Raw genomic sequence first — 27,396 nt, 5'->3', positions numbered from 1 at the left:
TTGAGCGTTCCGGATGGAGTCGCAATTTCACAATAGCAGTGGAAAGGGGAGGGGCCCCCAGGGGCCTCTCTTGTGTAAAAATGGGCCCTTGCGCTGGGGCCAGCGGTTGGGCTATTGAGTACTCACTGTTCCCGATGCAAGCGGACCCAAACTTCGGCAAGTCAATCCACTTCGGTTGCAGGTCCGAATGCGGCAAAAAGGACGTCTCTGCACATTTTAGTTCCTGAGATACAGCGATGATTCCCAAATGGGACAGTGGCGATTTCCCCGCTTCAGGTGGATGAATCGGCCCAGTTTCAATGCAGCAGGCTTCAGGGGCAAGAGGGTCACAAACTTGCAAAGGACGTTGCCCCGGCAGGGGAACACGGTAACCGCGTTTACTCTGGTCCAGGTGCACTCGTCTCACTTCAGACCTGGGAAGGCAAAGTATACGAAATTCGGTGTGAGGGTGCCGGGGACACGGAGCTAGCAGTATACCAAGTTTCGAGGGCCTCCTCGAAACGGCGGCCGTGACAGAGCAAGGCAACTGGGTAAGCTGGTCTGTCCACTGGTTGGCCCAGGGACACTTCAGAGAAACCTCACTAGCAGGGTTTGATAAAGGTGCAGAGAATAGTTGGTGCCACTATTCAAATGGGTCGAAGCGTCTTCGCAGACCTTCTAGGACGACCAGATGCAGAGGGGTCACACGGGACGCCTGCGGGCTCAGGGTGCCAAACCTTCCAGCGGGCCACCAGTGGTTCCTCGACTCAGCTTCGTAGTTGCAGGATACTTGGATCCTATCCTTTGTTCAGTGAGAACCCAGGAGGTCGACATGGTAGTGGTGTTTTCAGCCTCCTCTTATCCAAAGTTCCCTTCGCGCCAAAACGGAGAGGACCCAATGGGAGATCTGCTCACAAACCCACGCTCCATACGTGGACCAATCAAGGACAATGGTGGTCCCAGGCATTCATGGCACTCCAGACTCTCTGGCACCCAGGATGTGTATTGGAACCAGACGTTTCAGCCCACATCCTGGAGGCACACACACAAGGCATGCAGAAGCCCGCGAAAGCATTGGGATTTGCAGGAAAGTGCATGACCAAATAAGGACTGACCCAGGTCGACTCGACCTGGGGAAGGGGCAAGATGGCAAAAGGACAGGACAAAGAACCTTGTGGCATGGCCATTCTGGAGCCAGGCCACCTATTTGTGCCAAACGCGGTTAACATGGCAGGAAAGGGTTAAAAATTAATGCGAAAAAATAGCTGCCACCAGTCTTGTCCATGACGCATCTGCACAGTTCATAAAAAGTCCAGAAAGAGTATCTAGGGCCTTTGAAAATGACTATAGACCGAAGTGAGCTGTATGGTAAGATACATAACACTTGTTACATGTTGCACAAAAGGTGCAACATGAGGAAAGAACTAAGGGAAACAGTCTCCCAGTACTGACTGTCTTAAGGGCATGTCAGTTTCCCCATAAAAAGTGAGCGAAAGCCCAGAGGAGTGCAGCTGAAGGCTGTGCTTCTCTGGCAAAGTCAGTCAATGGTGTCTAAACAGCAGCAAAACGTTTGGGGGTTGACACATGGAGGGAAAATTACATACAATTATGAAATCTTTCCTAACATATGGGAAACAAGGTACATACGTATATGTGCTCTGTTTTTCTATTCCCCTTCTAGGTGAAATACATGTGATGAAAGAACAAAACAGTCTTAAAGAATAAATAGAAATTAAACGTACTTGATCATTTCGACTTCTTCCAGTGTGGAGCTTCCCCGCTGCCTCGCCAATCAGCTCCTAAGGGTCAGAGAATCACTTTCAATCAGCCATAGCAATTTTGGGAGCATCAACCCCCCCTCCCGCTCCACAGTGCTTCCTTATTGGCAAGCGAGCGTTGCTTTGTGACAGGCAGGTGTGTTGCGTGTGGCATACTCCTACGGTGGGTCTTTTGCTTTGATGCAAATTCTGGAAAAAGGAAAATGCAGGATCAGCCAAAAGAGTGAGGAAGAGGGTTAGAAAGGGGGAGGGGGCAGGGTGCAACAAGTAAAGGAAGTAAGGGAACTAGCAAGATTTGAAAGCAGGTATTGATGAGTTGCTATATTTTCAGGATCTGATTTTAGAGGACTCTTTACTAACTGACTTTAGTTCTTCCCAACTCAGGAAAAACACACTTGTCTTGAGTTATTCCCAATGATTTTTTAATGTGGCAAATAAACATTTCAGATATTAGAGAGGTCCAAACCTTTCATGAGGGACTGCTTTCACTTGCCCTTTTAAGACCAATGGTCCATACGGTTATACATGTACCCTGATGCTACTGTTGACTTTCCAGACCCATGCCATAGAACAAAAACCAACACTAAAATCCATGTTTTGTTTCTCCTTATAGATATACACAATTTTGTGTCAGTTTAATTTATTGAACAATATGTCTTAGGGGGCAACTCTTCAGTAAGAACAATATTACAGGCCTAGTTATTGAATGTCTTGATTGCTTTGAAGAGTAAAAGTACTGGCCACACAGTGCACACTAAATACATACCTCAGGTCTGTAAAAAGGAAATAGCAACATCCAAATTACTTTTTAGATTAACATATTAGTCTTAATGTTAAAAGGGATTTTGGATGTGCAGATGTATAACTGCATGTGGTGTATACCCACACTGTAATCTGTTACTGTTGAAGTGTGCCTTCATTTTGGGAAATGCCATTCTTCCCTTTCAGAGGTTACTTTGAGTCATGCATGACAAACGTACATAGAACACGTGAATGAAAAAATATCTTTAAATTGTTAAAGAAAAATAAGCCAAATGCATCTCGAAAGTAAACTTTATGTTGGCCTCTTCTGACAAACATACATGGCCAAGTTAAGCAACATTATATTGAACTATCAACTGTAGAAAGCATAACAAAGAATGACGTTCACATACTGAGAGGGAATCTCTAATCACATCACAGAGAATTTTAAAGATAAACGTCAAGGAAGTAATATATGAATATGTGCTCTGGAATGTAATCAAGAGTTTAATAAAATCCTGAAAGCATAGCAAGTTACTTAAACCAGTACTACATGTTCCTGTTAGCAAAAAGGTGTAAAGAGCTTTTGTCTTACAGAGAGAGAAAAAAAATGGTTATTTATAACATGCTTAATACACAGAGGTTTCTAAGCACGGACCCTGGGAACGAACCCGTGTTGCTCCGCATCGTCTTGAAAGCACATTGCCCCTGAGCTACCCTCTAGAGACTGTTAAGTGAGAGAGCGGGAAAGAGTGAAGAAAGGATGTCAGGGACAGAAAGATGCATATTGAAAGAGAAAGAAAGCTAGAAAGAAGCCGAAACAGAGAGAACATCAGACAAACATAACAGCCGGATCTAGAGCAGAGAGAATCATAACAGAACATGTGATTAGTAAGAACAACTAAATCCTCAGTCCAAGAAACAGAGGGACATGAAAGAGGCCAAGGTAGCGTTGAGATGAATTTAAATAGTGCAGAAACTTAACTTAAGGACCACAACTTGCCGCACAGAAACTACGAAAAAATTGATTTGATTCAGTGGTGTGACCAAATGAAGTACAACACTACGAGTCAGATTCTCGAAACATTTCTGAGGAGATGCCTTTGCAACGAGAAAAAAAAGCAGACCAATTCACAAAGGGCATCCGAGTTTCCCTTTTTTCCCCCCTTTTGCGCAAATAAGGGGGAGTTTCAGTGCATTTAAAAAAGGGATGGAAATGCTTATTTGGCCCGTCTGTGTGAAACGCTCTTCTAGCAAACACGTGGTTGCTGGGACCCTGCCGACATGAATGTATGAAAGGTGTCTGGATAGCGCATATTTCTGCTATTGTCCAGCCCTTCCTGAAATACGTAGGTCACCTTTAACAATAAAATGGCACAGGCATTTCAGCAATGAGTGCAAGCGCTTTCACTGCGCTCCTTTCATTTGCGCTCATTTTTGAGGAGCTGGCCCAATGTATCAAATTCCTTTATATATGTGTGATGTAACATTAAGAAAAGCTTCATTTATTTGTCCCTGCCCCCCTAACACAAAAACACCTTGCCTTAGCTCTTGGGGTCCCAAGATATGATCTGCTCCCTCCCGCCCAAGTCTCTCACTGACCGTAACCATTATCCTTCTATGATGGTATTGCTCTTAAACTGATTTCACAATGCAGCCAAAGACAACATAATTTCCAAAACAAAATACATAGTAGATAGAAGTCAGAATGATCCTATTTGATGGACTCATGGGTGGCCAACATCAGCGGGGCCTTTCTGTGCATTCCCCGGAAGATAAAAGGGAGCAAAGTATTCTCTTCTTGTTCTCTGCATCTGCCTCTCTGCTGTTGGCGTGTGGGAAGCACGCCCCCTCTTGCTGGGGGGGCAACACTCGTAAAGAATTAGAAGTTATATTTATTTGGAGTTGATATTAACGCCAGACAAACCCCAGAGGCAATCCACGAAGCCCGCTCCAGGTACCCTCTCAAGTGTCAACCCTTTGAATGACTGGAATGCCTGCAAGCATTCCACACTTAAGATTCCTCATCTACTAACATGTCCATCTTTGTGTTTGCCTAATGCAGCCCAAGCCAAAAGAAGCTCCGCTGCAACATACCTCCCTTGTTTGTAAGTGATAAAACAAGCCCAACAGTAAACACACTTTAAACAATGTTCATTTAACAGAACTATTTTTGATTTGTTCCATACTCGTTTGCCTACTTACTGCTCACCACAAATCCTCCTTAACTTTAATGGGCCTTGAAAATGTGGATAGCCCTTCCCTTGCTTTGCTAATTTTCCCATCACAAACTTTCACCTTACTGATGCTGCACTTACATTTACTGCCATGCTATATGTTCATAACCTTTTTACTCTCGCTCACATTCTCTCTCAGGATCTCATCATAGCACTACTCTAAACCAGAGGTGTTGCTAGGTGGTCCTGAAAAGATCTGGGGCTAGGCCAATGGCAGGACTGTTGGGGCTCGGGGCTAGCTAGCCTTTTAGTTGTAGCTCCTGAGCTTTTATCCGGGGCTGCAACCAAAGGACCCGGGGCTATAGCCCCCTCAGACACCCCCTATCAACGCCTCTGCTCTAAACATGGTCTGCGCATCCACCCAGGACATATCGTGGTATTTGTCTTTTTTCTACGTAGCACCTCAAACACTACTGAAACTTTGCTGCCTGTGACGAACAGGAACATGAAACAACTCTGCAAAGAACCCCTGCTTGCATGTCGGGCAGTGTTCATTTGTAATTGTGAACGCTGCATTGAAAGCAGCGCTCACAATTACATCACATGCCAGACACCCCCTATCAACGCCTCTGCTCTAAACATGGTCTGCGCATCCACCCAGGACATATCGTGGTATTTGTCTTTTTTCTACGTAGCACCTCAAACACTACTGAAACTCTGCTGCCTGTGACGAACAGGAACATGAAACAACTCTGCAAAGAACCCCTGCTTGCATGTCGGGCAGTGTTCATTTGTAATTGTGAACGCTGCATTGAAAGCAGCGCTCACAATTACATCACATGCCAGACACCCCCTATCAACGCCTCTGCTCTAAACATGGTCTGCGCATCCACCCAGGACATATCGTGGTATTTGTCTTTTTTCTACGTAGCACCTCAAACACTACTGAAACTTTGCTGCCTGTGACGAACAGGAACATGAAACAACTCTGCAAAGAACCCCTGCTTGCATGTCGGGCAGTGTTCATTTGTAATTGTGAACGCTGCATTGAAAGCAGCGCTCACAATTACATCACATGCCAGACACCCCCTATCAACGCCTCTGCTCTAAACATGGTCTGCGCATCCACCCAGGACATATCGTGGTATTTGTCTTTTTTCTACGTAGCACCTCAAACACTACTGAAACTCTGCTGCCTGTGACGAACAGGAACATGAAACAACTCTGCAAAGAACCCCTGCTTGCATGTCGGGCAGTGTTCATTTGTAATTGTGAACGCTGCATTGAAAGCAGCGCTCACAATTACATCACATGCCAGACACCCCCTATCAACGCCTCTGCTCTAAACATGGTCTGCGCATCCACCCAGGACATATCGTGGTATTTGTCTTTTTTCTACGTAGCACCTCAAACACTCCTGAAACTTTGCTGCCTGTGACGAACAGGAACATGAAACAACTCTGCAAAGAACCCCTGCTTGCATGTCGGGCAGTGTTCATTTGTAATTGTGAACGCTGCATTGAAAGCAGCGCTCACAATTACATCACATGCCAGGCAGCGTTTACTCAATTTAGTGCAGGGTAAAAGGTGGCGTACATACGTATAAGCCCTACACCTTTGCCCTCCACTGTGCAAATGATTGACATTTGGAGGTGGTGAGCCGGCAATGCGAGTGTCAACATGTAATATCTCCCTGATGCCAAATTACACTTTGGAAAAATAGGAGTTCCTCTGTGTATCAAACTGGCAATCTGGACACTCAATTTAATCCGGATTTGAAACTTTGCAATGACTATACATTGAGGGAGTTTCCATTTTTAAATGCCGGCAGACATATGAAAAGGGGGACAGGGCTTAAAGCCTGTTATAGATGTTTTCATGCTTGTAACTTGGTCCCTGGGAAGAAGTAAGGCAGCAGTTAGCCCTCGGTGCTAGCTGAGGGAATGAACCATTGGAGGGACAACCGGGAGGATACAAATTGTTGCAGGAAACAGAAAGGAGCGGGTTGTTCGGGTGTTGTCCAGGGAGGAGAATGAGGACCAAAAGACAATGGGGAGGAAGGACAGTGCAGAGGAGCTAGGCGGTTGATTTCTGAAAGTGTGTGCCAGGTGATTCATTTGTTGGTGGGAAGAAGTGTGTGCACGGTGAGTGCATGAGACTATTAGAAACAGTAGGAGATGAATAAGTGAATGGGAAAGTGACCTGAAGAGTACAAAGAGGGTGTCTGTAGGAGATGGTGCGGGTGGAGTGTAGAGTAGTATTAGTATGGAGAGGGGAGAGTAGTGTGGGAAGTGGAGAGTAGTAGACTAGGGATTGGGAGTAGTAGTACAGAGGGGAGAGTAGTTGTGAGGAGATGGGATAGTCATAGTAGAGAGCGGAGGAGAGTAGAAGAAAAAGAACATCAGAGGAACAGAGGGGAAGAGCGAGAGGGAGTGATGAAGGAGATTGGTAGTAAGAAAGAGGCGAGTAGAAGGAAGAGTAACATTAGGGCGATGAGTTCAAGATCGTACAAGGAAACGACCCAGTGAGACCACATTGTCTACTATTATTGTGGGACCTAGTTTAGGATTCACAGAGATTGTTCCCAGAGGGAGAGAGAAAAGGGCGTTTGTGCATCAGGACCAGCTTGTTAGACAGAAGCGGTTACCAATCTCTAGTGAGTATCCTGGGGTTTAGCGAAGCCTGGGCTAGGAAGGGAACCACCCAGGGAGACGAGAGCGAGAGGAACAGTCCTAATGAGCTCCTTCTCAATTATTTTAATAAATCGCCTTGCACTGTCTTCGAGAGTTGGTGTGTTCTTAAGGCCATCTGTGACAAAGTACACACACCTTTTATTGGTTCATTTACCTTTACCTCTGGGTTATGCATTTTTAAGGGCATCTGTTGTTCATGTTTTAGCAGCGATCTGTATATGTGTATATGGGCAAATAAAAGGCTCCGATGGGCATAGGCATTCAATATGGGTCAGTAGATCTCTTGCTGCTTTGTGATCCCCTTTATCCAGGAGACCTGAAGTTGTGACCCCACAGAATTGCATAAATCACTAATTGTGAGGGGTATTCCCAGACATGGGCCTCAAGGTTGAACTGCCTTCAGTCCCAAACTACAACTCACAAAGCACTCCCAATGAGGCTGGATGCCTGTGGTTGTTGGTGGTCTCATACAGAAGGGTTGTGACCTAGCAGTTGATGAACGCTGACCCATTTGGGTTAAGACCAGCCTTGATTATCATATGGTTTTTCCCTCCTTTGCTGGTTTTGAGGGTTGCCCAGAGAAACCAGTGGTTATGATTGGTTCAAAACATTCAATTCATCTGTGTTGCATTGGCCTACAAGAAAGGCACCACTCAACCTACCTTTAGCCGACGTTCATTTGCTGTATGTATGTCCTCATCGCCTTTGGTCACCACAAATGTCCCTTTAGACCATTCCTCAGAGACCTAGAAAAAAAGAGATTCAGGTGTTCTATTTAGTGAACAGTTTTGTATAAACAAAGGAAAAGTTGGGGTATTGATGAGTGTCACATCGCCAGCCCTACTTCCATTAGGGTTTGTTTGTAAATGTCGGTATGTACTGTCTGCAATCGGGTGGGGAGAAGACTGCAACACCTTACCAGTCAATTAGGAGACAACAATAAACAAGTTGAATCTCTCCCAAAATCGTGCACTCAGTATCATTAATAGACCAAAAAACACAAAGTTGTATGTGAATGTCAGTTTATTCAAAACCAACGTCATTTCCATTCCAAACACTCGTTGGATTAGCCTACAACTAACATTTGGTGCACGTGCCCTCTAGGCTAAGTATTGTTTCCCTGTTTAATTTACTATTCATTAAACATGCAAACAATACATTTCAGATTTGCATCCCATCGCATCTGAACCTTCTTGGTTATTTGTATCTCACTGTATACACAATTGTCTGTACTTTACACATGTGTTCACATAGTTGAGATCTGATTCATATTAGTACCAGATTCAGGGACATTCTCATTGCATTCAATAATTTCTAGTCAATTTACATAAGATTGTTTAGTTCAATCTGTGGGCGAGAGTGGAAGAAGTAAGGTTGAGATATAGAAGTAGGTAGAACAGGACATTGGTCATTATATGCATTGGACATTGACATAACTCATGGTTCCCCTCATGCTTTTCCAGTCAACACATCACCTGGACTCCAAGTGCTTCCCTATTATCGTGGGCACCCCAAGTGGGCAAGTAGAAAACATGCATTTAAAGGGATGACAAGAGTGCCCAACATCTGAGGTGGTGGTGTGGGGGGGGGGCGAAAGGGGGTTCTATTTTCTATGGTTTGGAAGGGGAATTTGTATCCGCCCATCTCTGCTCATAAATGGCAGGGCTAATAGGTGTGCCTGGGGGATTGTCTACTTAATGTTTACATGAGTGGGATCCGGAAGGTGAAAAATGAGGAGACTGTCTTTTACCTCTATCAATCCTGAGTCGATGATTACTAGGGGCCCTTGTCCTGGGAAATAATAAGTGTAAGAAGGATTAGTTAATCTGTAACAATTAATGGAACAAATTGGGCTCTGAATATTTAAGGAGCTCCAAGGTATTACCTTTAAAGGTGCAACCAGCACTCAGGAAATGGCTGGGTTCAAAGGACATACATTTTTCATTAAGCTGATACCATCTTGTATGTACTTACCAAGATTTATCTGTAAGAAAGGATGCTGGCTAGTAAAGGCTACAGTGCGGGCTGTTTAAGGATTCACAGGTTATCTGCACAGTGTGCTAGTCGGCATGTACCCTGGGTATTAATACCTGTTACATTTGTATTCCATGTGGGGAGTCCATATTGCATTTGCTGATGTCCTAGTTATAATTCATCATGCCGCTCGAATTTGTTTCAATGAGGGGCACATTCACCTGAAAGAATAAATGTGGAGGAATCAGGGGCTAAACTACATAAATGATGTGCATCGTAGGGTGTGCCGAGGGTGAAGACCTACCCACTTACCCAGTAAATGTGCGTGTGTTCAAGACGGCGGCAGGTGAGTATGTTGTCCCAATCCACATGAGGTTCGCCTACTCATAATACATATTCACATCACTGTCCTGTGTGGTATACAAATATCGTTATCTGGTTCATGAAAAAAAGACCTGCATATCATCTTCTTTGTTCAGACCTGTGACAGTACTTTGCAATTTACAGATTATTTTTTCTTCCTTGTCTCAGTATTAATTCACCAATACCGAGACGGGCATCTTGTCGGATGTGCTTGATTCCCACAAATGTTATCCCATCTTTGTTATCGATTTGGTGCTCTGTAGCCCAATGTTCTTGTAAGGGACAGCTCCTTTCACTGGTATCTTTGATGTTCATATTCAGATGTTCTTGTATACTCAGATGTAGTTCACTGATGGTGCACCCAACGTACAGCTTGTTACATACACAGATTATAATACAGATTACAAATTTGGTTCGACAATTGATCAGATCCTCGATGAACATATTTTGTTTGTCTCTAGTCTCAAATGTTTTTACATAGAGTGCATGTTTGCACATGCTGCATGTCATACATTTGTAAAATCCTTTTAGTTTAAATCCTGTTGAGATGCTAGTCTGTGCCAGAGAGCGAGTTTCTCTCATAAAGCTGGGACTCAGTTTGGTTTTGAGAGTCTGAGCTTTTGTGAACATGGATTCGGGGCGACGGATATGTAGTCCTTCATATCATCTAAGAGTAACATATGCCACGATAACAGGAAAGCACTTAGAATTCAGGTGATGTGTTGACTGTAATTCTTTTTCCCCTTCCCACTACTGGGGAATCTTACAAACAGGTGGCCAGGGGAAGGCCATCGCTTTTGGATCCCGACCGTGGTGGCGGAAAGGCGAGGGAGGATTACCTGGGTGGAGGGTCCCTTGGCATTGGTAAGGGATTAACTGAGGGTGAGACATTGTATCCCCTTTTTAAAAACACACCCCTGCCCAACATTCCTTCTGCCTGCATGGGCTACTGTGAGTCCTTTCCCGTACCTCCTCCCCATTTCCAACGTGCACTGAGAGGAATAAGAAGCAACTGCGAGCAGTGCACATTACCCATAGGAATAATGTAAAGGAATTCACAAAAATGGGGGGGGGGCAAAGTGCGAGTTGGCAGGGAGATGCCCTTACTCTATATATTTTGTAACATGAGAAATTTGGGCAAAACACAATTGCAGTGTGATTTGGTTACATCCTAAAATGTCTGATTTCCAAAAACAGAGGAGAACCAACAACCTGTTACGACAGTAATTGCTACACTATATAGACACCAACCTTTCTGTATGTGAGCAATTTTTTACTTCCCCCCACTTGTTGCTTTAATAACAATATCTTGACCAACGCCAAGTGGAGTGTGTATTGTCTTTATGTTGGTTTGTGACACAAACTTGGAGTGTTTGTATTTTGTGTCTTTTTAAAAAAAGAAAAAACTTCGGTGCACGTGGCTTACACACAATCCCTTGGTCATTAAAGTCATGTATAACCCAGTGGATGTTTGTACTTCAAACCATTCATGCACCAATCTATTGTCTGGCTATTTGTCTCTTCCAATACATACACATAGTGGAAGAGAGTGGTTGTTGGGCATGATTGGAACAAGGCTGAATGTTTTACAATGAATAGAAGTAAATAGTTTATCTTCTTATCCTGTCCCCTGTCTGTAGGCGGCACATCAGCGCATGATAGGTTGAAACCTGGATGGGAGGAAGGGACAGTCAGAACTTCACCATATCGTTCGCTGTCTTCCTCCACAGCCTTGTTACTGCTGTTGTCTTCAATTGCAGCTCTCCTTTCTCTTGAAAAATAGATCTGCCCTCAACCACAGTTGTTTTTGTTTTATCCAAAAAACAGGTTGTTGTTTCTCCTGTGTTTTTGGAAATCAGACATTTTAGGTCATAACGTAAGGGAAACCTATCATAGAAACGACTACCATTTCAATGACTGTCCCTCTAATAAGGCCAGGCAGGGTCTGGCATTTAATTACACTGACAAACACATGAATCCAATTGGGACCCAATCCAAGTACAAACGGTGGAGCCCAAACTCATGGGAGTGGAACGTGCCGGAGCGTGAGGACGAGAAGCCTGGAAAACGAAGGAGAGTCCAAGGACAGCTAACCAGTTGGTAGACAGCTGAGCAGAGTTTAGCAAGAACCAGGCTTATGAGAACGGGGTGCTGAGACGCTACACGGCTGCAGGTTGCAGCAGGAGAAAGCATGGCGAGGGAGCCGTGTCTCCAAGAAGCCAAAAAGGTTCATAAAAATAAGCTGCGAAGCTTGTTAAATGCTCCGAACTATGTGCCGAGAGACTGCTTGTTTCCATGGGACAGCGACGAAGGTCTGAGGGGCAGGTGGGTGAGACCCTACCCTTGGATAGGAGAATTATGAAGGCTGCGTTAAAGAAAGATTAGCCAGTGAGTTCAAAGTGATGAGAGCCCGGTTCTGAGAAGATTCAGTTACAAAGTTCATGGAAATGAAAGCCAATGGGAAAGGCTGCTGAAAAGTATATTAGGTAAATAAGGATCTCGTAGAGGTGGAGGAGGGTGGGGAAATCAAATGAAACAGAATTAAATGAATGATGGAACTGACAAGCAAGTGGTACTTGTCATGGTGCTAGAGGCACGTTGATGAAAAGGAATGACAATAACCAGAATACAACAGTGTCGGAGTGATCAGGCATAGGAAGGAGTAAGGCTGTGCAGTTTCAAAAGTCTTCGACATTACCTGCATGGTGAAATCAGGGGAAGGGATCCCCAGATGTGAACATATGTTGTGTTGTGCTATGAAATGAATAAGTGAATGATACAAGTAAAGAGGATCTAGGTGCCAGTAGGGAGAGCAGGAGAGATTCAACTAGATAACCGTTAAGTAAGAAAGTAGTGAAACAGGCAAGGGAAGCCTGAAGAAGAAAACACTGGTGAAACAGAATTGTATTACATTTAACTGACTTTTTGTGAACAACAAGGCGAGGGAAGCCTGAGAGAGGTGGATACTGTGCACTGGATGAAAGAACTATTTAGCTGCCTTTTTGTGAACTGTTTGGGATAAACTGGACCTTTCACAATCCCACGTGAGTTAAGCTTGAGGAAGAGAGTTAAGAATAAGCTCCTTGGACATCCTGATATTCTTTTGAGACACTTATAATCTGTTTCAAACATCTACACCTTGTTAAGTTAGAGAGTGGGGGCAAGCATAGGTTTGACACAGACAGTTCTTTGATTTGGACAGACTGACTCTTGGACTATTCCTTTTCCTTTATTTTCTTGATCGAGACTACTCTCACTTAGAAATAGGGCAAGTTAGGTATTTCTTCAACCCCATTGTTTTAAACAAAGGTTTTGGAAACTTGTATTCTTGTGTCTGTGTCTATCTCCGGGCACCATGCCTTTCTCACAACTGGAAAAGCAAGAGGGGCACCATGAGTTATGTCACTGTACAATGCATATAATGACCAATGTCCTGTTCTACCTACTCATCTTTCTCATCCTTACTTCTTCCACTTTCATCCACAGACTGAACTACACAATCTTATGTAAATGGACTAGAAATTATTGATTGCAATGCGAATGTGCATTTATCCATTACTAATATGAATCAGTTCTCAACTATGTAAAGGCATGTGTAAAGTACAGACAATTGTATATCCAGTGATATTCAAATAACCAATAAGGTCAGATGCAATGGGATACAAATCTGAAATGTATTGCTAGCATGTTTCATGAATAGAACATTAAACAGGGATACCATACTTAGCCTAGAGGAATCCAAAGGATTGGTGAAACAATTGGCACATGCGCCAACTGGTAGTTGTAGGATAATCCAACAAGTGGTTGGATGGAAATGACCTTGGTTTTGAATAAATAGACATTCAAATACAACTTTATTGTGTTGTTTGGACTAATAGTGATGATTAGCGCATGATTTAGGTGGAGATTCAACTTGTTCAGAGTGGTGTATATAAGTTTACTTTCCTGTAATCCACAGAAGATCTTTCAAGACTCAAAACCACAAAACCACAGGATTTGAAATCCCAAACCATCAGTCTGCTCCGACTACAGTCTGCAGACAAATGATCAAGGAAAACAAAAGATTGAAGCAAGTACTGCTAATAACAAATATATTTAATGGAAGGTAATGGGGTGGCAGAGGAGACTGGCAGGTCGTTGTGTATTCCACCATGAGGGCTGGATTTGATTTGCAGTGTCAAAGCAGCCTCTCCTGGGGCCTTGTAGTAGGGTAAAATCTAGTTTAAGTGGATTTACTGTGAGCAGGCGAGAGGGAATATAATAATGAGGCAAACATATTGCTAATACAAAATACAGTTAAGTATAATCTTAGCCAAGCAGTTGAGCTCATCAAGATGTACAATGAATGTTCATAATCATTGGCAACTGAGGGCATGGCCAGCGGCGTCCGTAATGGGCAATGAAGGATACTGGCCTGAAACTATGCATCTCCGTCGGATGACGGTGCCCCTCATCTTGGAGGAGCAATTAATTCGCTGAGCAGCCCTGGGGCTTGAATTTAGAGTCCATGCCTGGCCTGCGGGTCTGGGGCAGGTGTGCATGGCCTTGAGCAACGGCCCCCATAAGAGTGGACTTGCATACTTGCCGGCTCTGTCTGGCCACTGCCGAGCTGCCTGTTCCCCTCCTCCTGATGGCTATTAAGGAGCGGGGACTCTGAATGGGCCGGTCTCTCACCTGCTTTCCTGGATTGTGGCGTCGGTGATGAGGTCCACACTGTTGGCTGGGGCGGACCTTTTCTATTTTTTTTTTACTTTAGTTTTTATTGCCATTTAAAAAAAAAACAGCATCAACACCACAACAACACATTCCTTCTAACCCCTCGTGGCTGGATCCCCGACCCCCCCCCCACCTCTCGCTTCCCTCCTCCCCATCTTATCCTTGTCAGCGTGTTCAGGAAATGTCAATCAATCACATAATAGAAAGTCTTAGGGACAATGATACTTGAGTCAATACAAGTTAGTCTAATTTGGCTCAGATTAGATTGGCTCCCCCATTCTGGCCGGATTTAATGAAAACCGTCTGCATACTCCATTCTCATTGGTTAGGCTCTATTGCCCTCCATCTTAGTAAGCAGAGGACCCCATTCCTCCAGGTAGGATCCCATGTAGTCGTTAATGGCAGTTAGCTTCTCCATTACCATATTAAACAGCTTCCGTGCCCATTCCAGTTTCGTGGGTGCTCCCCACACCCCGCCTGTTTTGCGCTATCGCCAGTCTCCCAGCCCTTAGCATGGCCTTGCATACCCTGGGCAACCTATATTCCTCCCGATCTCTGGCCAGCCCCCCCCCCCCCAACAGGATTTGTAGTGGGTCAATGTTCAGCTGAACCCCCACATTGTCCTTAATCCAGCTAAGGAGTTCCTGCCAAAAGATACATTTCCTGGGACACTGCCACCACATGCGCGAGAGGGAACCCACCCGGCCACATCCCCTGGGGTATGGGGAGGCCCCCGGAAACTCTCGAGATCTTCAACAGGTCCCTATGCCACCCCTGTAGCATCTTGTGATTGTGTTCTATGGTGGAGGTGAATAACTGCCATGGAAAGTTACCCAAACAATTCTGGCCCAATCCTCCTCAGAGATCTCCTCCCCTGCGAGTTCCACCCAATACCTTTTAAAGGTATATCCCCTACATCTGGGGTAGAGACCAATATTTTATATATGCTTGAAAAAGCCCTTTCGGGAGGTAGACCCGTCCAACTATTGTTCAAACGGGGTGAGGTCCCTGGATACCCGGCTGCACCACTTAGAGTCTGCGAACACCCCTTAATTACTCAAAGATTGTGATACTGTCCCGCTTTAGGCCCTCCTCAAACAGCTGGCCCACTCTCTAAAGACTTCCATCCGACCACTGCTGGGCACACCTCATCTACTGCCTCAACAGGTTGAAAGGGGGGACCCCACACCAACATGGGTGAAGGCCAGGACGAGAAGTTCTTATTCACTCCACTATTTCTCCAAAGCTCCCAGAAGAGACCCAGCATTGGGTGCTCCCATGCAACCCCTGGGATATCCCTGAAGGGGTCCCACAGGTAATCCCTCACCTTCCACTGATGCATTTCCAGGTCTTCCAAATAAATCTAGTACGTTCTCAGGCCCTCCCTACAATGTTCCAACAATACTCTTAACTGCACAGCTTTGTAATACAGGTATGGGTCAGGGAAACCCAAACCTCCCTGGTCACGAGGGAGCGTGAGGGTGGCCCATTTCACTCGCAGTGTCTTATTCTGCCATACAAATCCAGACAGTGCTCCCTTTAGCTCACCAAGGAAGGCTGCCGGGAGCCTCGATGGGAGGTCAGTGAACAGATAGAGCAAGAGGAGGGTGAGCAAGTGGGGGGTGTTCTTTTTCACTGATATCATGCGTCCATACCAAGAGAGGGTCAGGGACTCCCACCTCTTGAGATCAACTTTGATCTTTACCATTATTGGGTCAAAGTTAGCTTTGGCAGTCCCTGAAAAGGTCCCTCGGGAGGACTACCCCTAGGTACCTTGTCTGTCCGTTCAACCCACATCCCCAAGTAGCGAGAGATGGGAGTTGAGGCGGGGGTACCTCAGACCCACGGGCATAATGCTAGATTTGTCTGCATTAATTTTAAGGCCAGAGAGGCATCCATAACTCTCTATTTATTCTAGGAGTTTGGGAAGCAAGGAGTCCACTTTGGTGAGAGATCCCTGGACATCATCTGCAAACAGGGACAGTTTGAACTCCACCTCTCCACTCTGGATACCCCCGATTGGCTCTAATTGCGACAGCTAGCGGCTCCATTGCGAGAGCATATAGCAGTGGTGAGAGAGGGCACCCCTGTCTCGTGCCGCATGTCAGGTGGAAGGCATCAGATAGCACGTTATTGACCGAGACTCGTGCTGTGGGCTGCATATACAAGGAGTCTACCCATTTCAGAAAACCATATCCGAGGCCAGACCTCCCCAAGACCGACTTCATAAAGGGCCATTACACCCTGTCAAATGCCTTTTTCTGAGTCTATGGAGATCAGGCACGCATAACTCCACTGAGTCTGGGCCTGATACATTCGGTTAATAGACTTCCGAATGTTATCAGAACCCTGTCTCTCTTGTATGAAGCCAACTTGATCACCATGGACGAGGGAGGGAAGCAGACTTTCCAATCTAGTTCCCAGGATTTTAAATAGGATCTTCACGTCGTGGTGTAACAGCGAGATCGGGCAGTAGGAGGAACACCTCACTGGGTCCCTGTCCTCCTTGTGTAGTGTATTGTGACAACCGTGGCCTCCAGCATTGAGCTCGGAAAGCCCCCCCCCCCCCCGATAGCACTGCATTGAATACTCTAGCCAGGTATGCGTCTATCGTGGATCTGAATTTTTTTATAGGATAGCACAGAGAACCCATCACTCGCTGGCGCAGTGCCAGACTTCATCCCCTTGATTATCTGTACAATCTCCTGCTCAGAAATAGGTTCCCCGAAACATTCAGACTCACCCTGAGGTATGCCTGGCAGGGACAGTGGATCCAGGAATGTGGCTATTTGCCCTTCGTTGTCTACACATTCTGACAAATAGAGCTCTTCGTAGAACATAGCAAATTCCTTCCACATTCCCACTGGATCATACACCTTCCTTTCCCCTTCTCCCAGAATAGTTTTAAATACAGTAGCTGCTTTTCTGTGTCCGGAACCAGGTTAGCCTTAAGCTTAGCTTCATAAAGTTGTTTAGGGGCCTTATACATTGTGAGATATGCTCCCCGGACACCTGTGCTACAGTCCCTGAATCTTCTCCCTTAGCTCCTCTTCCTGTCCCCCCCCCCTTTTCTTTCTTTTTCTGGGATCCTATTCTAATGAGAACCCCACATAATGTGGCATTAAAGACCTCCCAATGAGTCTGCACTCCCACCTCCCCATTGTGATTAAAAGGTAAAATAGTCAGTGATTTCCATCATTAAAGACAAGGTAACATCCCTATCCTTTAGTTAAAAAATCATTGCAGCCCCACCCTCCCGGGGGACTCTGTCTGGGATCTCTCCCCACCACGATCTTAACAATATCGTGGTCTGACCATGGCACTGTAATGACACATGAGTCTCTGACTTGGGCTTTCACCTCGGTATCCACCAGTATCAGATTGAGTTGTGGACTGAGGAAAAAATGGTAAAGGGTCCATCTCCCTCTCCCCCCTCTACTATGGCATTTGTAAGGCCCATTTCCTGGTTGATCCTCCTAAATCTCCTGGAGGTTGCCTTGCCTGGGTTGTCACCCAAGCCCTCACCCATTCTCTTACAGTCTCTAACCGGGTCCAGGACCATGTCAAAGTCCCCTCCTACCACCAGTCGGCCCTCAATAAAAAGGGGGGGGGGACACATTTTTTACACACTCCCAAAAATCAGCCTGGCCCGTGTTGGGTGCGTAGAGTGAGCACACTGATCCTTTCACCATTCAGGCATCCCTTTATAAAAAAGGAACCGTACCTCCCTCCTCCCCCCATCCCCCGGTTCCCTCTGTACCTCGTCCACCACCAGGCCCAGCCGAGCCGAAAGAATGATTGCCACCCCTCCTTTTTTCTACGGGCCTAAGGCCACAAACACCCCCTTCCCCCACCCCAGATCCCAGGCACAGCTCCCTGCCCTTCTGCCAACGTGTCTCTTGTACCATCAGGAGATCCAATTTGACTGTCGGGAATTCCCTCATGGTCAATGATCTCTTGTTAGTCGAGTTAAGCCCTCTAACATTGGGAGAGCCAATCACTAGTTCACATTTCAAAGTCATGGCTCCGTACCTGTGCCTCACACTCGTACCATCCCTCCCTGAGAAATTCCGAACCACGCAGCTGAACAACTTGCGCCCCATGAAGGGCTAACCAGCAATGTCAAGCCCCTGTGGCTTAGCCTCAGCGTACCCGTCCCCTCCTCTCAGCCTCGCCCCTGCCTCAACCCCGGCATCCAATGCTGACCATGCCTCCCCAAAAAGGTCCCGAAACAACAGGACTCCCTTCCAAAACACCTCACCATATCTGAGCCCCCCCACTCATTACACGCAATCATAAACCATCATCACACCCCTCCCTCGACACCTCTCCACCAAGCGACGTCTAATCACGGGCAAGAGGGACCCGGCAGACCCCTAGGCAGGGTTTTAAGCTTTTTATATTTGTGGGCACCCAACATCTTGCGTCTATTTTTGGCACCTGCCCGCTGAGCCATCTATACAGCAGTTTCTCCCGAGCAAGCTGACTGGAGCCGTGAGTCCCCCATGACTTAATCTGAAACTCGACTGATGTCGCTCTCCATTGCCAACTGATAATTTTGCCCATCATGTTCAAAGTTGAGGGAGAATGGGGAAACCCCAACGGTAGCGAACCCCCTTCTCCGACAGTCACCTGGTAAGTGGTCTGCACATTCTTCTCCTTGTAATGGTGAGAGCTGATAGGTCCTGGAAGATGGAGACCTGGGCCCCACCGAAGTCAATCGGGCCCGCCTTCCTGGACTTCTCAAAGGTCCTTGTTCTCTGTTCGTAGTAGTGGAAGCACGCCAACACCGAGCGGGGGTCCTCTGCACCCTCCACCCGCTCGATTGGGCACAATTAATGTTGGGTTCATCCATGGCATCATCTCCAAACAGTGTGCAGAGTACCTCTGGAATGGCTCTCATAATTTCGCCCTCCGTTTCCCCCTCCTTATCTGGGAAGCCAAAAAAGTAGGTTGTTGTCGACATTCCCGGTTTTCTATGCCGTCCAATTTGAGAGTGGTCTCCGCTTCCCTCCTCTCCAGTTCCGACAACCTCACCCCCGTTTGCAGTTCCACAGTGTCCACTGAGGTCTGGTTGGCCTCCATCCATTGGATCTTATCTTCCATCGATAGGAGTAGGATTAATTTTGTCCAACCTCTGGTCAAGGGCTGATCTGATGCCCTTGATCTCCTCCATGAAGGCTTCAACGTCTGCCGGGTCCCCTTCCATGTTGGTCCCAGGGGGAACCGACCCGGTACAGGTCCACTCCCGATCTGCAAACTGGAATCTTTGTAGGGACTCTCTCCAGCTCATGGACCAGGGGGCAAGGTGTGCAGGCCCTCTCACCTTGGATCAACACCGATCCCCCTTGAGGATCTCTGCTCATCTCCACCAGCAGGAGCTTACCTCTGGCTGGGAGTGTCCCCCTCTCCCAGATTTCCAGGTCACTCATTGGCCGTTAACTCTCCTCTCCTGATGTGTCTCAGGCTACAGGGTGGGGCCCCCTGACACGGGCCCAGGCTGGCCCCTTGCTTCACACTCCAGTGTCTCCACGTTCTACGGATCTCTCCGCTATGTCCACACAGCCATCGCAGACACCTGCTTTTCAGTGGCCCAGGAGGTGTCCACTAATTCCCACAGCCAGAGTTTACACCACCTATGCAGTGAAGTGGGGGCACCCCTGCACCTTCTGAACAACTGTGTTGGCTTTCCCCAGTTGAGGCAGTGTGTCCCCCTCCTCAGACATCATATGTCACCAGCAGCTCCCGGTAAAGAGTGTCGGACTGCCACCTCAGGGCCAACAGGACTCACTGCACACCTCAGTCCATCTCTCCTGCTGCGCCTCAGATGTCAAGGCGGGTCCCCCGCCCCGCACCTCCGCCCCCTCAGGCCTTGCACCTCACACCAACCTTGACACTGACAAGGCTCTGGGGAAAGCGATCCACCATGATAGTCAGGCAACAGTTGCCGCTTCCCATTGTCCTCTCCTTTATGTTGCCTCTGAGGCCTGCTTTTTAAATATATGTCTTCCCGCTCCTCAGTTCACCCACACCAACTCTTATTTGGGGGGCACTTTCATACACCATGCGGGATGCTCTGTCCTCTGGCGACCTCTGATGTACAGGTACTTCAGGGCTGCTCCAAGGGGTGTCCGTCGGCCCGGATCCGTGCAGGGCCACATCCAGGGCCCGCCTCCAGCAGGATCCTGCACCCCGTGTGTGCCGGCCCCACGCATTAGGTCTGCTTGTGTCTAGCAACCTTGCGTGGGACTCTTCTGATCTACGTCTCAGGCCCCCACCTGCATCCAGCACCGTGCCGGCTTCACCCACAACTATCTTCGGGTCCAGACCAGCAATTTTCAAAAAACATGGACCGGAGGGTGTCCCAATGATTTCACTCCAGGGTACAAATGTCAGATCTGGTTTGTAGGGAGGGGGCTCAGTTCCCTTTTACGTCCCGCGGCCTGGGAGCTTGAGAATTAGCCAATCATCCTCTATGCACCACTTGGTGGCCTCTCAAGCAGACCTTTTATATAACATGTGGAGTGAGGAAACCTCAGCAGGGGCAATAAGGGAGGCCAAGATCTACCTAATACATAATCAAGGCCACAACCCAGCTAAATACTCCTCATACAGACCCATTGAAGTCAAGGCCGAGGCAAAAATATACGCCACAATTCTGGCAAACTGGCAAGACAAAGTCATCCCCGGAATCATTGGACACAAGTAGTCCGGTTTCATAGCCAATAGGCAAGCACCATAGAATGTTTTTTTTTAAAACTTTTTTTTATTAATTTTGCAGCAAAAACTATAGTAGTTAGAGTGTCAGTGCACTGTCCAAACATAGTCTCATGTGTATAAACAATTTACGGTCTCATATCCCACATTCTACAACATATCTGTTGGTGATCAATCAAAACGAGGTCCTAATGCCTGGATAACAAACACTGAACATAAAGACCCCACACAGATCCGCGGGGCGAGCTTGAAGAGGCAGTATGCGAATATAGGCAATGTCAATGCTCACCATTGTGTCAGTATCAACAGTAGGCTTGCCAACCACCTGGCACACGTAGCTAAGCATAATATCAATCCCAACAGTACCACCAGTGGGTCAGGCGCCACATGCTCTTAGTATAGCCGAGATGGTATCAAACACCTCCCCCTAGATGCCTGCTAGGGGAGGACACTCCCATGCCATGTGCACAAAGGTAGCCCCCTCAAACTTAATCGTGGACTTTTGTCTGAGAATTCGGGATAGTATCCATGCATTCTAGCACATGTGAAATAGGTTTGATGCATATAAGTTAAAGGGATGCGTTTGTACCTCACATTAAGCAAGACAAAAACGTGTCAGATTCCTAATATATGCCCATTGCTTCATCTTCTCCGGTAAGATAGCTCAGCGTGTTGAGCACTCGCTGCTGCGATCTGAGCGTGATCTGCAAGTGGCAGGTTCGAATCCCGCCAAGGCCAACTCAGCCGTTCATCCTTCCTAGGTTGATGAATGAGTACCAATTTTGGTTGGGTGATATTGTATGTAAATATGTGCTCTGTAAAGCGATTTGGATTAAGGCGCTATATAAATAACAGATCATTATCATTCTATTCCTCTATTAAGTGCCATCTCCCACCTCTGTTTTGATTTGTTAAATGCGGAATCGTGGTAATTAATTCACCATAAATCAATGAAACCAGTCTCCCATTGCCCAGGGCCACTATGACCTCGTGAAGTAACAGTAATGTGGTTGGCTGGTGCGGGAAAGAATGCCTTCAATTCCTTCCAGATCCGAAAGTACATAAAAATATTAAGTGATGTGGCCGCTCCTCTCCCCCTAAAGGCTCAGATATGTGCCATCAACAAAGAAATCCCCCATCACTCTAATGCCCAATTTATCAATTAGGGCCGTTTACACCTTTTCCCGTGTGACAACTAGTCCCCGGACAAACTTTGGTGGGAGCAACGGGGAGTATATCCTTGTGGTACCTAATTTAGTTGCAGTACAAGTAGTGGACACTATTCCCATTCCCGCACTTTTGAATCACTCGTCGCCTAGCATCACTGACCAAAGTAAATCCAGTGCTGCTGAAGCCCTCATGATGCCTACAAGGTCGCGCTTCATACGAGTATGAGAGAAAATGTGCCTGTGACGCCCAGTAATAACGATCAAAATCTGGGAGAGCCTATCCTCCATTTGAGTAGGGCTGAATCAATACGTTCCATTGGACCATCTTGGTTTTCCCGGCCCATATGAAATGTATAAGGTTCCATTCAGTTTTGAAATAGGTATAAAAACTGTGCAAGGACCACCATTTACCGATACCCGGCCGATGCTCGAAAGTGCCAACCCTGGCCATCAGAGGGTCTGTTTCTGTAATTTCTCTACCGCCCTACCATAATTTTCCCTGAATAATATATCTGGATCTCTGGCCACCTCTATTCCCAGGTATCCGGTTTAAGCGAGCTCCTACTTAAACGCATACTCATTTGGAAAGCACTCTACTCCGGCGGTCAGGGGGTAAATCACTGAATTAGTATAGTTAATTTTAAGCCCTGACAGTTCCCCGAAGAAGATCACTTGTCGCATTATCAGGTGCAAGGTTTCCCTTGTTATTTCAGGAATAATACCATATCATCTGCATAAAGCAAGATGATAATGTTGTGGGAAAATAGTTGAATACCCCTATTAATATGCGATTTCCGCAACAAGGCTGCTAATGGCTCGATAGCAAGAGCAAATAAAATCAGGGAGTGGGGACAACCTTGGTGAGTCCCGCTTCCCAACTTTAGACTATCTGATAACTACCCGTCAGTCAGCACTCTCTCTGTTGGGGATGCATAAAACTCAGATACACACTGCAGGAACCCAGAGCCACAGCCCATTTTCCCAACGGTCTGGAATAGGAATGGCCACTTAAATGAGTTAAAAGCCTTCTCTGCGTCCAATAGTACTGTAATAGCCGGATCATCTTGCTCCTGCGCCTCGAGAAGGCCGAAGAATCTACTCAACACATACAATGTATTTCTCCCTGGGATAAACCCTGACTGGTCTGCTCTGATGAGAATTTGCATGAGGGGTGCAAGCCTATTAGCTAGGTGCTTGACAAAAATGTTATCTACATTGATCAAGGATATAGGCCAGTACGAGGAGCATTCTTGCATTGGTTTGCTGGCCTTGGGTAACATAGGTAGCATATGTAGTAGCCATATAGTAGCATCCCTCACTGTAGTTAGGAAAGTTACCCTTTTGGATGGATTCATGATGTATCTTAAGGAGATAAAGTTGCACTTCATGTCCATATCTTTATAAAAATGAAAATGTGTTTGTGGGTTTGTGGCTTGGGGAAGCGCTGTTCCTTATACAATTCCACACTGTTTCACCAACCTGCACCTGAATTAGCATAGTTATCTGTTAGGACCCTCCGGACATTACTGGCTACATGGCATTTGGACATCCCACCCCTTTCCCTGGATTTCAGCACCTTCACACATGAGACAATTGCCTGAAATCGGCGAAACATCAATGTGGCCGTAGAAGGACCGGTCTCGGCACGAGGAACAAAACTCAAGGTGCCTATGACCCCCGAACACCATGTTTCAAGGCCCTAGGATGCACAGTTTCCGAGATATTTGCAACGCAATGCACTGCAACAAACTGCACCAAGCCCGGGTGTGGCGACAGGTGGGGAGAGAGAGCACAGAAGGTCCCAGTGTGCAGCAGCACACCAACTCTCACCCGCCTCCCCCCAACATCTGCTCCGGGGTATGTCTGCAAGTCACACACCCTCATTCTCAGTGCAGTTTACTTCAGGGTGCAAAGACCATCAAGAGATCAGCGAAGTGGAACAACGACCTACAGGATTATGTTATGCCTATTCGCAGAACGGGTACTTCTAGTGCTTTATAAAATTCCCCAGGTAAGCTATCCGGACATAGGGATTTGGAGCTGGGTAAGCCCTTATTCACCTCCTTAATAATTTCCTCTAGGGACAACTCCCAATTCAGATACGCCCTCTGCTGTGGAGACAACCAGTATAATTCTATCTCCTCCAGATATTGCTGAATCTGTAGCTCCGTAGGGGCCGCTCTTGAATATAAAACATTATAGAATCTACCTCCCAATATCAGTCACTTCAAACACATATTCCCCCCCTGGGCATCCTTTATGTATTCAAGATAAGCAGGCTGTCTGTCAGGAATGCTCCCATCTTCTGTCCCTCCCCGTATTGTCTAATCTGACACAGCCTGCTCAGGAATCAGACCTCCATGAGTGCATCAGCCTGAAACTCATTCCAGTCCCTCTCGAATATCTGCCAATATACTGCTATCACCCATCTGATGAGTGTTTGCTCCAGGGTTTTAAGCTGGGCCTTGTTACTTTCCAAGTCTTTCCTAGGTAACCTCAGGACACCCGTCTCCTTGGAGAGGCAAATCCCACAAATCCAGCACTTAAAAGCTTTCCACAATGTGCCTGGAGATTCAACAGTGCCCTCATGGTTTACAGAAAATGCACCTATTTCGAGGATCCTGAAGTGTATTGACTTTAAATCGTCAGCTGGCCCCTACCAGCGCTGCTCTGGCAGTACGACACTCCAAGGTGACTGGGGAGTGGTCTGAGATGGTCTGCAGTAGCATTTCATAGCCTCCCATGTCCAGGTGCGACTGCTTAGACACGATAAGCATATCAATGCGAGAAGCCGTCCCATGTACCCCGGAGTGGAATGCATAGTCCCTCACCTTTGCATTCTGTATTTCCCATACATCTAGGAGGTTGTAAAGGGCACAAATATCTAGGATCTTCCGACTGGATTTGGATTGCTGCCTGTTCCCTACAATGGAGGAGTCCATGTCTCCATCCCTATGAACCTCATGCAAGCGGAATCTAAGAGATTTGTGTATGGGGATGCGACCCCCCCCTTGTGTAAGAGGAACAGTAAGAGTAATATCTATGGCAGCCCCTTTGTGATGACGATTTACCCTCTGTGAGACCTGTTCAGTTAGTTTCCTGAATGAATGCCACACCAACACCATGCCGCCTCAAGTACAAAAGCATTTTAGAAACCTGATCTGTTCTATTGCCCCACGTATGCTCCAGGACTCCACTTTAAAGCTTCTCAATCCATGATCTCTAGGACCACCCCCCCCCATTGTACCTTGTCCTAGTCAGCACCCTCCGCCCACCACTGTTAACTTGGTAAACACCGGATCAAACTCATGACAACAAAGACGGCTTCATACTCATGCAGAAATTGTTAACACCAACACCTGCCACCAGACACTCTAACCGCTTCCATTGGCCATTCCTCCAAGGGAGGGTTTATTCAAACCCCTTTCAGGCATAAACCATCTGAAAATAAACAACCCCCCCAATCCTTAACCCTCCCCCCTGTGGCCCCCACCCCGCTAAGCAACTTGCCCAACCAGCACAGAATCTTCTCATTCCCAGCCCCCTACCAAACATTGGTGGATCACACTCGGGGCAGTCACACCTCCTACCAGCCCGACCTGTCAAAAAGCTAGTGCAGAAGTCCAACCTATACAGCAGACCCCCGAATGAGCCCACGGGCTGCCCCAAGGCCCGCATCACCCCTGATGTCCCTTACAGTGCATGCACACACATGATCAGCTGTACCCCTAACCATTCTGTTCAAAATCGGGCAGGATTATGAGATGATCCAGCAGTGTCTCCCTCGAGATTCGCCCTAGCTCGCTTCTTGGGGAGATGATCCAGGAACATGCTGGCCTCCTCGGGTGGAACAAAAAAGTGTGTCTTCCCAGCAAATTGTTACTAGTGGGATCTATCCCTGGGACTACAGGGCACAGGATTTTGCCATTTGGAGCACGACCTCTCCATCTACGCATCTTTTAATCAGGCAAATTTATCTACAGAACATGTGCGATTACTAATTTAGGAGTCTTTTCTCCATACTCCGCCATTAGATGTGCTAGTTACTGGATGTCTTTTTGAACCACTACATTGTTTTCGGAATTTAACTGTGTGCCATCTTATTCAAGTAACAGGACCAAATCATGATTTTCATCTTTCATTATCAAGAATACAGACCTTGAGGACAACCGGTTTGGTCGAAACACGTGTCGGCTGTTCAAATCCCGATTAAACTTATTTGTGGAATTACCAAATTTCAACCTATTATCTCAGTAGCTGCTTGGATTTCTTTCATTGACATTACTTTTTGGCAGTGTGCGAGTCACCTTCCTTCTAAACCTATTCACATTCCCAGCAAATTGGACAGTTTGGCTGGAAACGGCATGACGTACCTATTAGGTTCCAAAGCCTGCGCTTCGCTCAGATAAATGTTCTCCTTGCCACCTGAATTGATGCCGAAAAGAATGGAAATATCTGTAGGTGGTCCCCGAGCACCCTTCTGCCTGGACGAGTATTGTATACCGGGATTGACCACAAGGGAGGGATCTGGTGGGCCCTCTACACAATGAACACTGATGAAAGTGCTTGCCTGCCCACAAAGTCCTCCATGCGACTCAGACCGTGCTGCTCTCTGATCCTGACCAGGTGTATGTTGGTACGTCTCGCACAGCCCTCCAAATCCTTATCTTGTCTGTGAGACTTGACTTATGTTTCCAGGGCCGCTAACCTGGTCAGGGCGGAGACCAACGCATCTTCTAGCCCAGAGATTCTATTTTCCGCCTTGTCAAGTCGAGCTCTGCGTTTACCCAGCCATAATTGTAGGAGGTCCATCTTTTTAACAAGGGCATCAAGTTTAGTATCCAGCTTCCCTATTCCTTCCTTAAGGTGTGGCAGTAGCTCCCTCATATCCAGTTCAGCATAGTCCACAGTTTCCATTGCACTCTTGGGGTGCCCAGACGCTGCTAGGCTTTTCTCCAGAGCCTTGGGCCTTTTCCCAGCTTTATGTACCTTAAAGGACAGGGCCTGCTGGTTCTTGTCTCCTTTAACCATTGTCCCCTGCTGGGTCTCCTCCAGATTCACCTGATGCGCCCACCAAGGACCCAGCAGA

At 46.7% G+C, this 27,396-nt stretch overlaps 1 protein-coding gene across 4 annotated transcripts in view; it reads right to left on the bottom strand.

Moving 5' to 3' along the window:
* The window catches only part of ASL (argininosuccinate lyase), a 280,073-nt gene that overhangs the window by 159,320 nt on the left and 93,357 nt on the right, over positions 1-27,396 (bottom strand). For all 4 annotated transcript variants that reach the window (XM_069614866.1, XM_069614867.1, XM_069614869.1 and 1 more), the window contains 2 exons: positions 8,031-8,114; positions 1,722-1,778 (listed from right to left, as the gene is read on the bottom strand). In XM_069614866.1, coding sequence (XP_069470967.1) covers positions 1,722-1,778; positions 8,031-8,114 — 141 coding nt within the window. The remainder of the gene's footprint in view (positions 1-1,721; positions 1,779-8,030; positions 8,115-27,396) is intronic.

The sequence above is a fragment of the Ambystoma mexicanum genome, chromosome 9 (genome assembly GCF_040938575.1).
Source record: "Ambystoma mexicanum isolate Mex_15411 chromosome 9, UKY_AmexF1_1, whole genome shotgun sequence".
Lineage (NCBI taxonomy): Eukaryota > Metazoa > Chordata > Amphibia > Caudata > Ambystomatidae > Ambystoma > Ambystoma mexicanum.
Note: the sequence above shows the minus strand (reverse complement) of the source record. Positions and strands in the feature narration are given on the sequence as shown.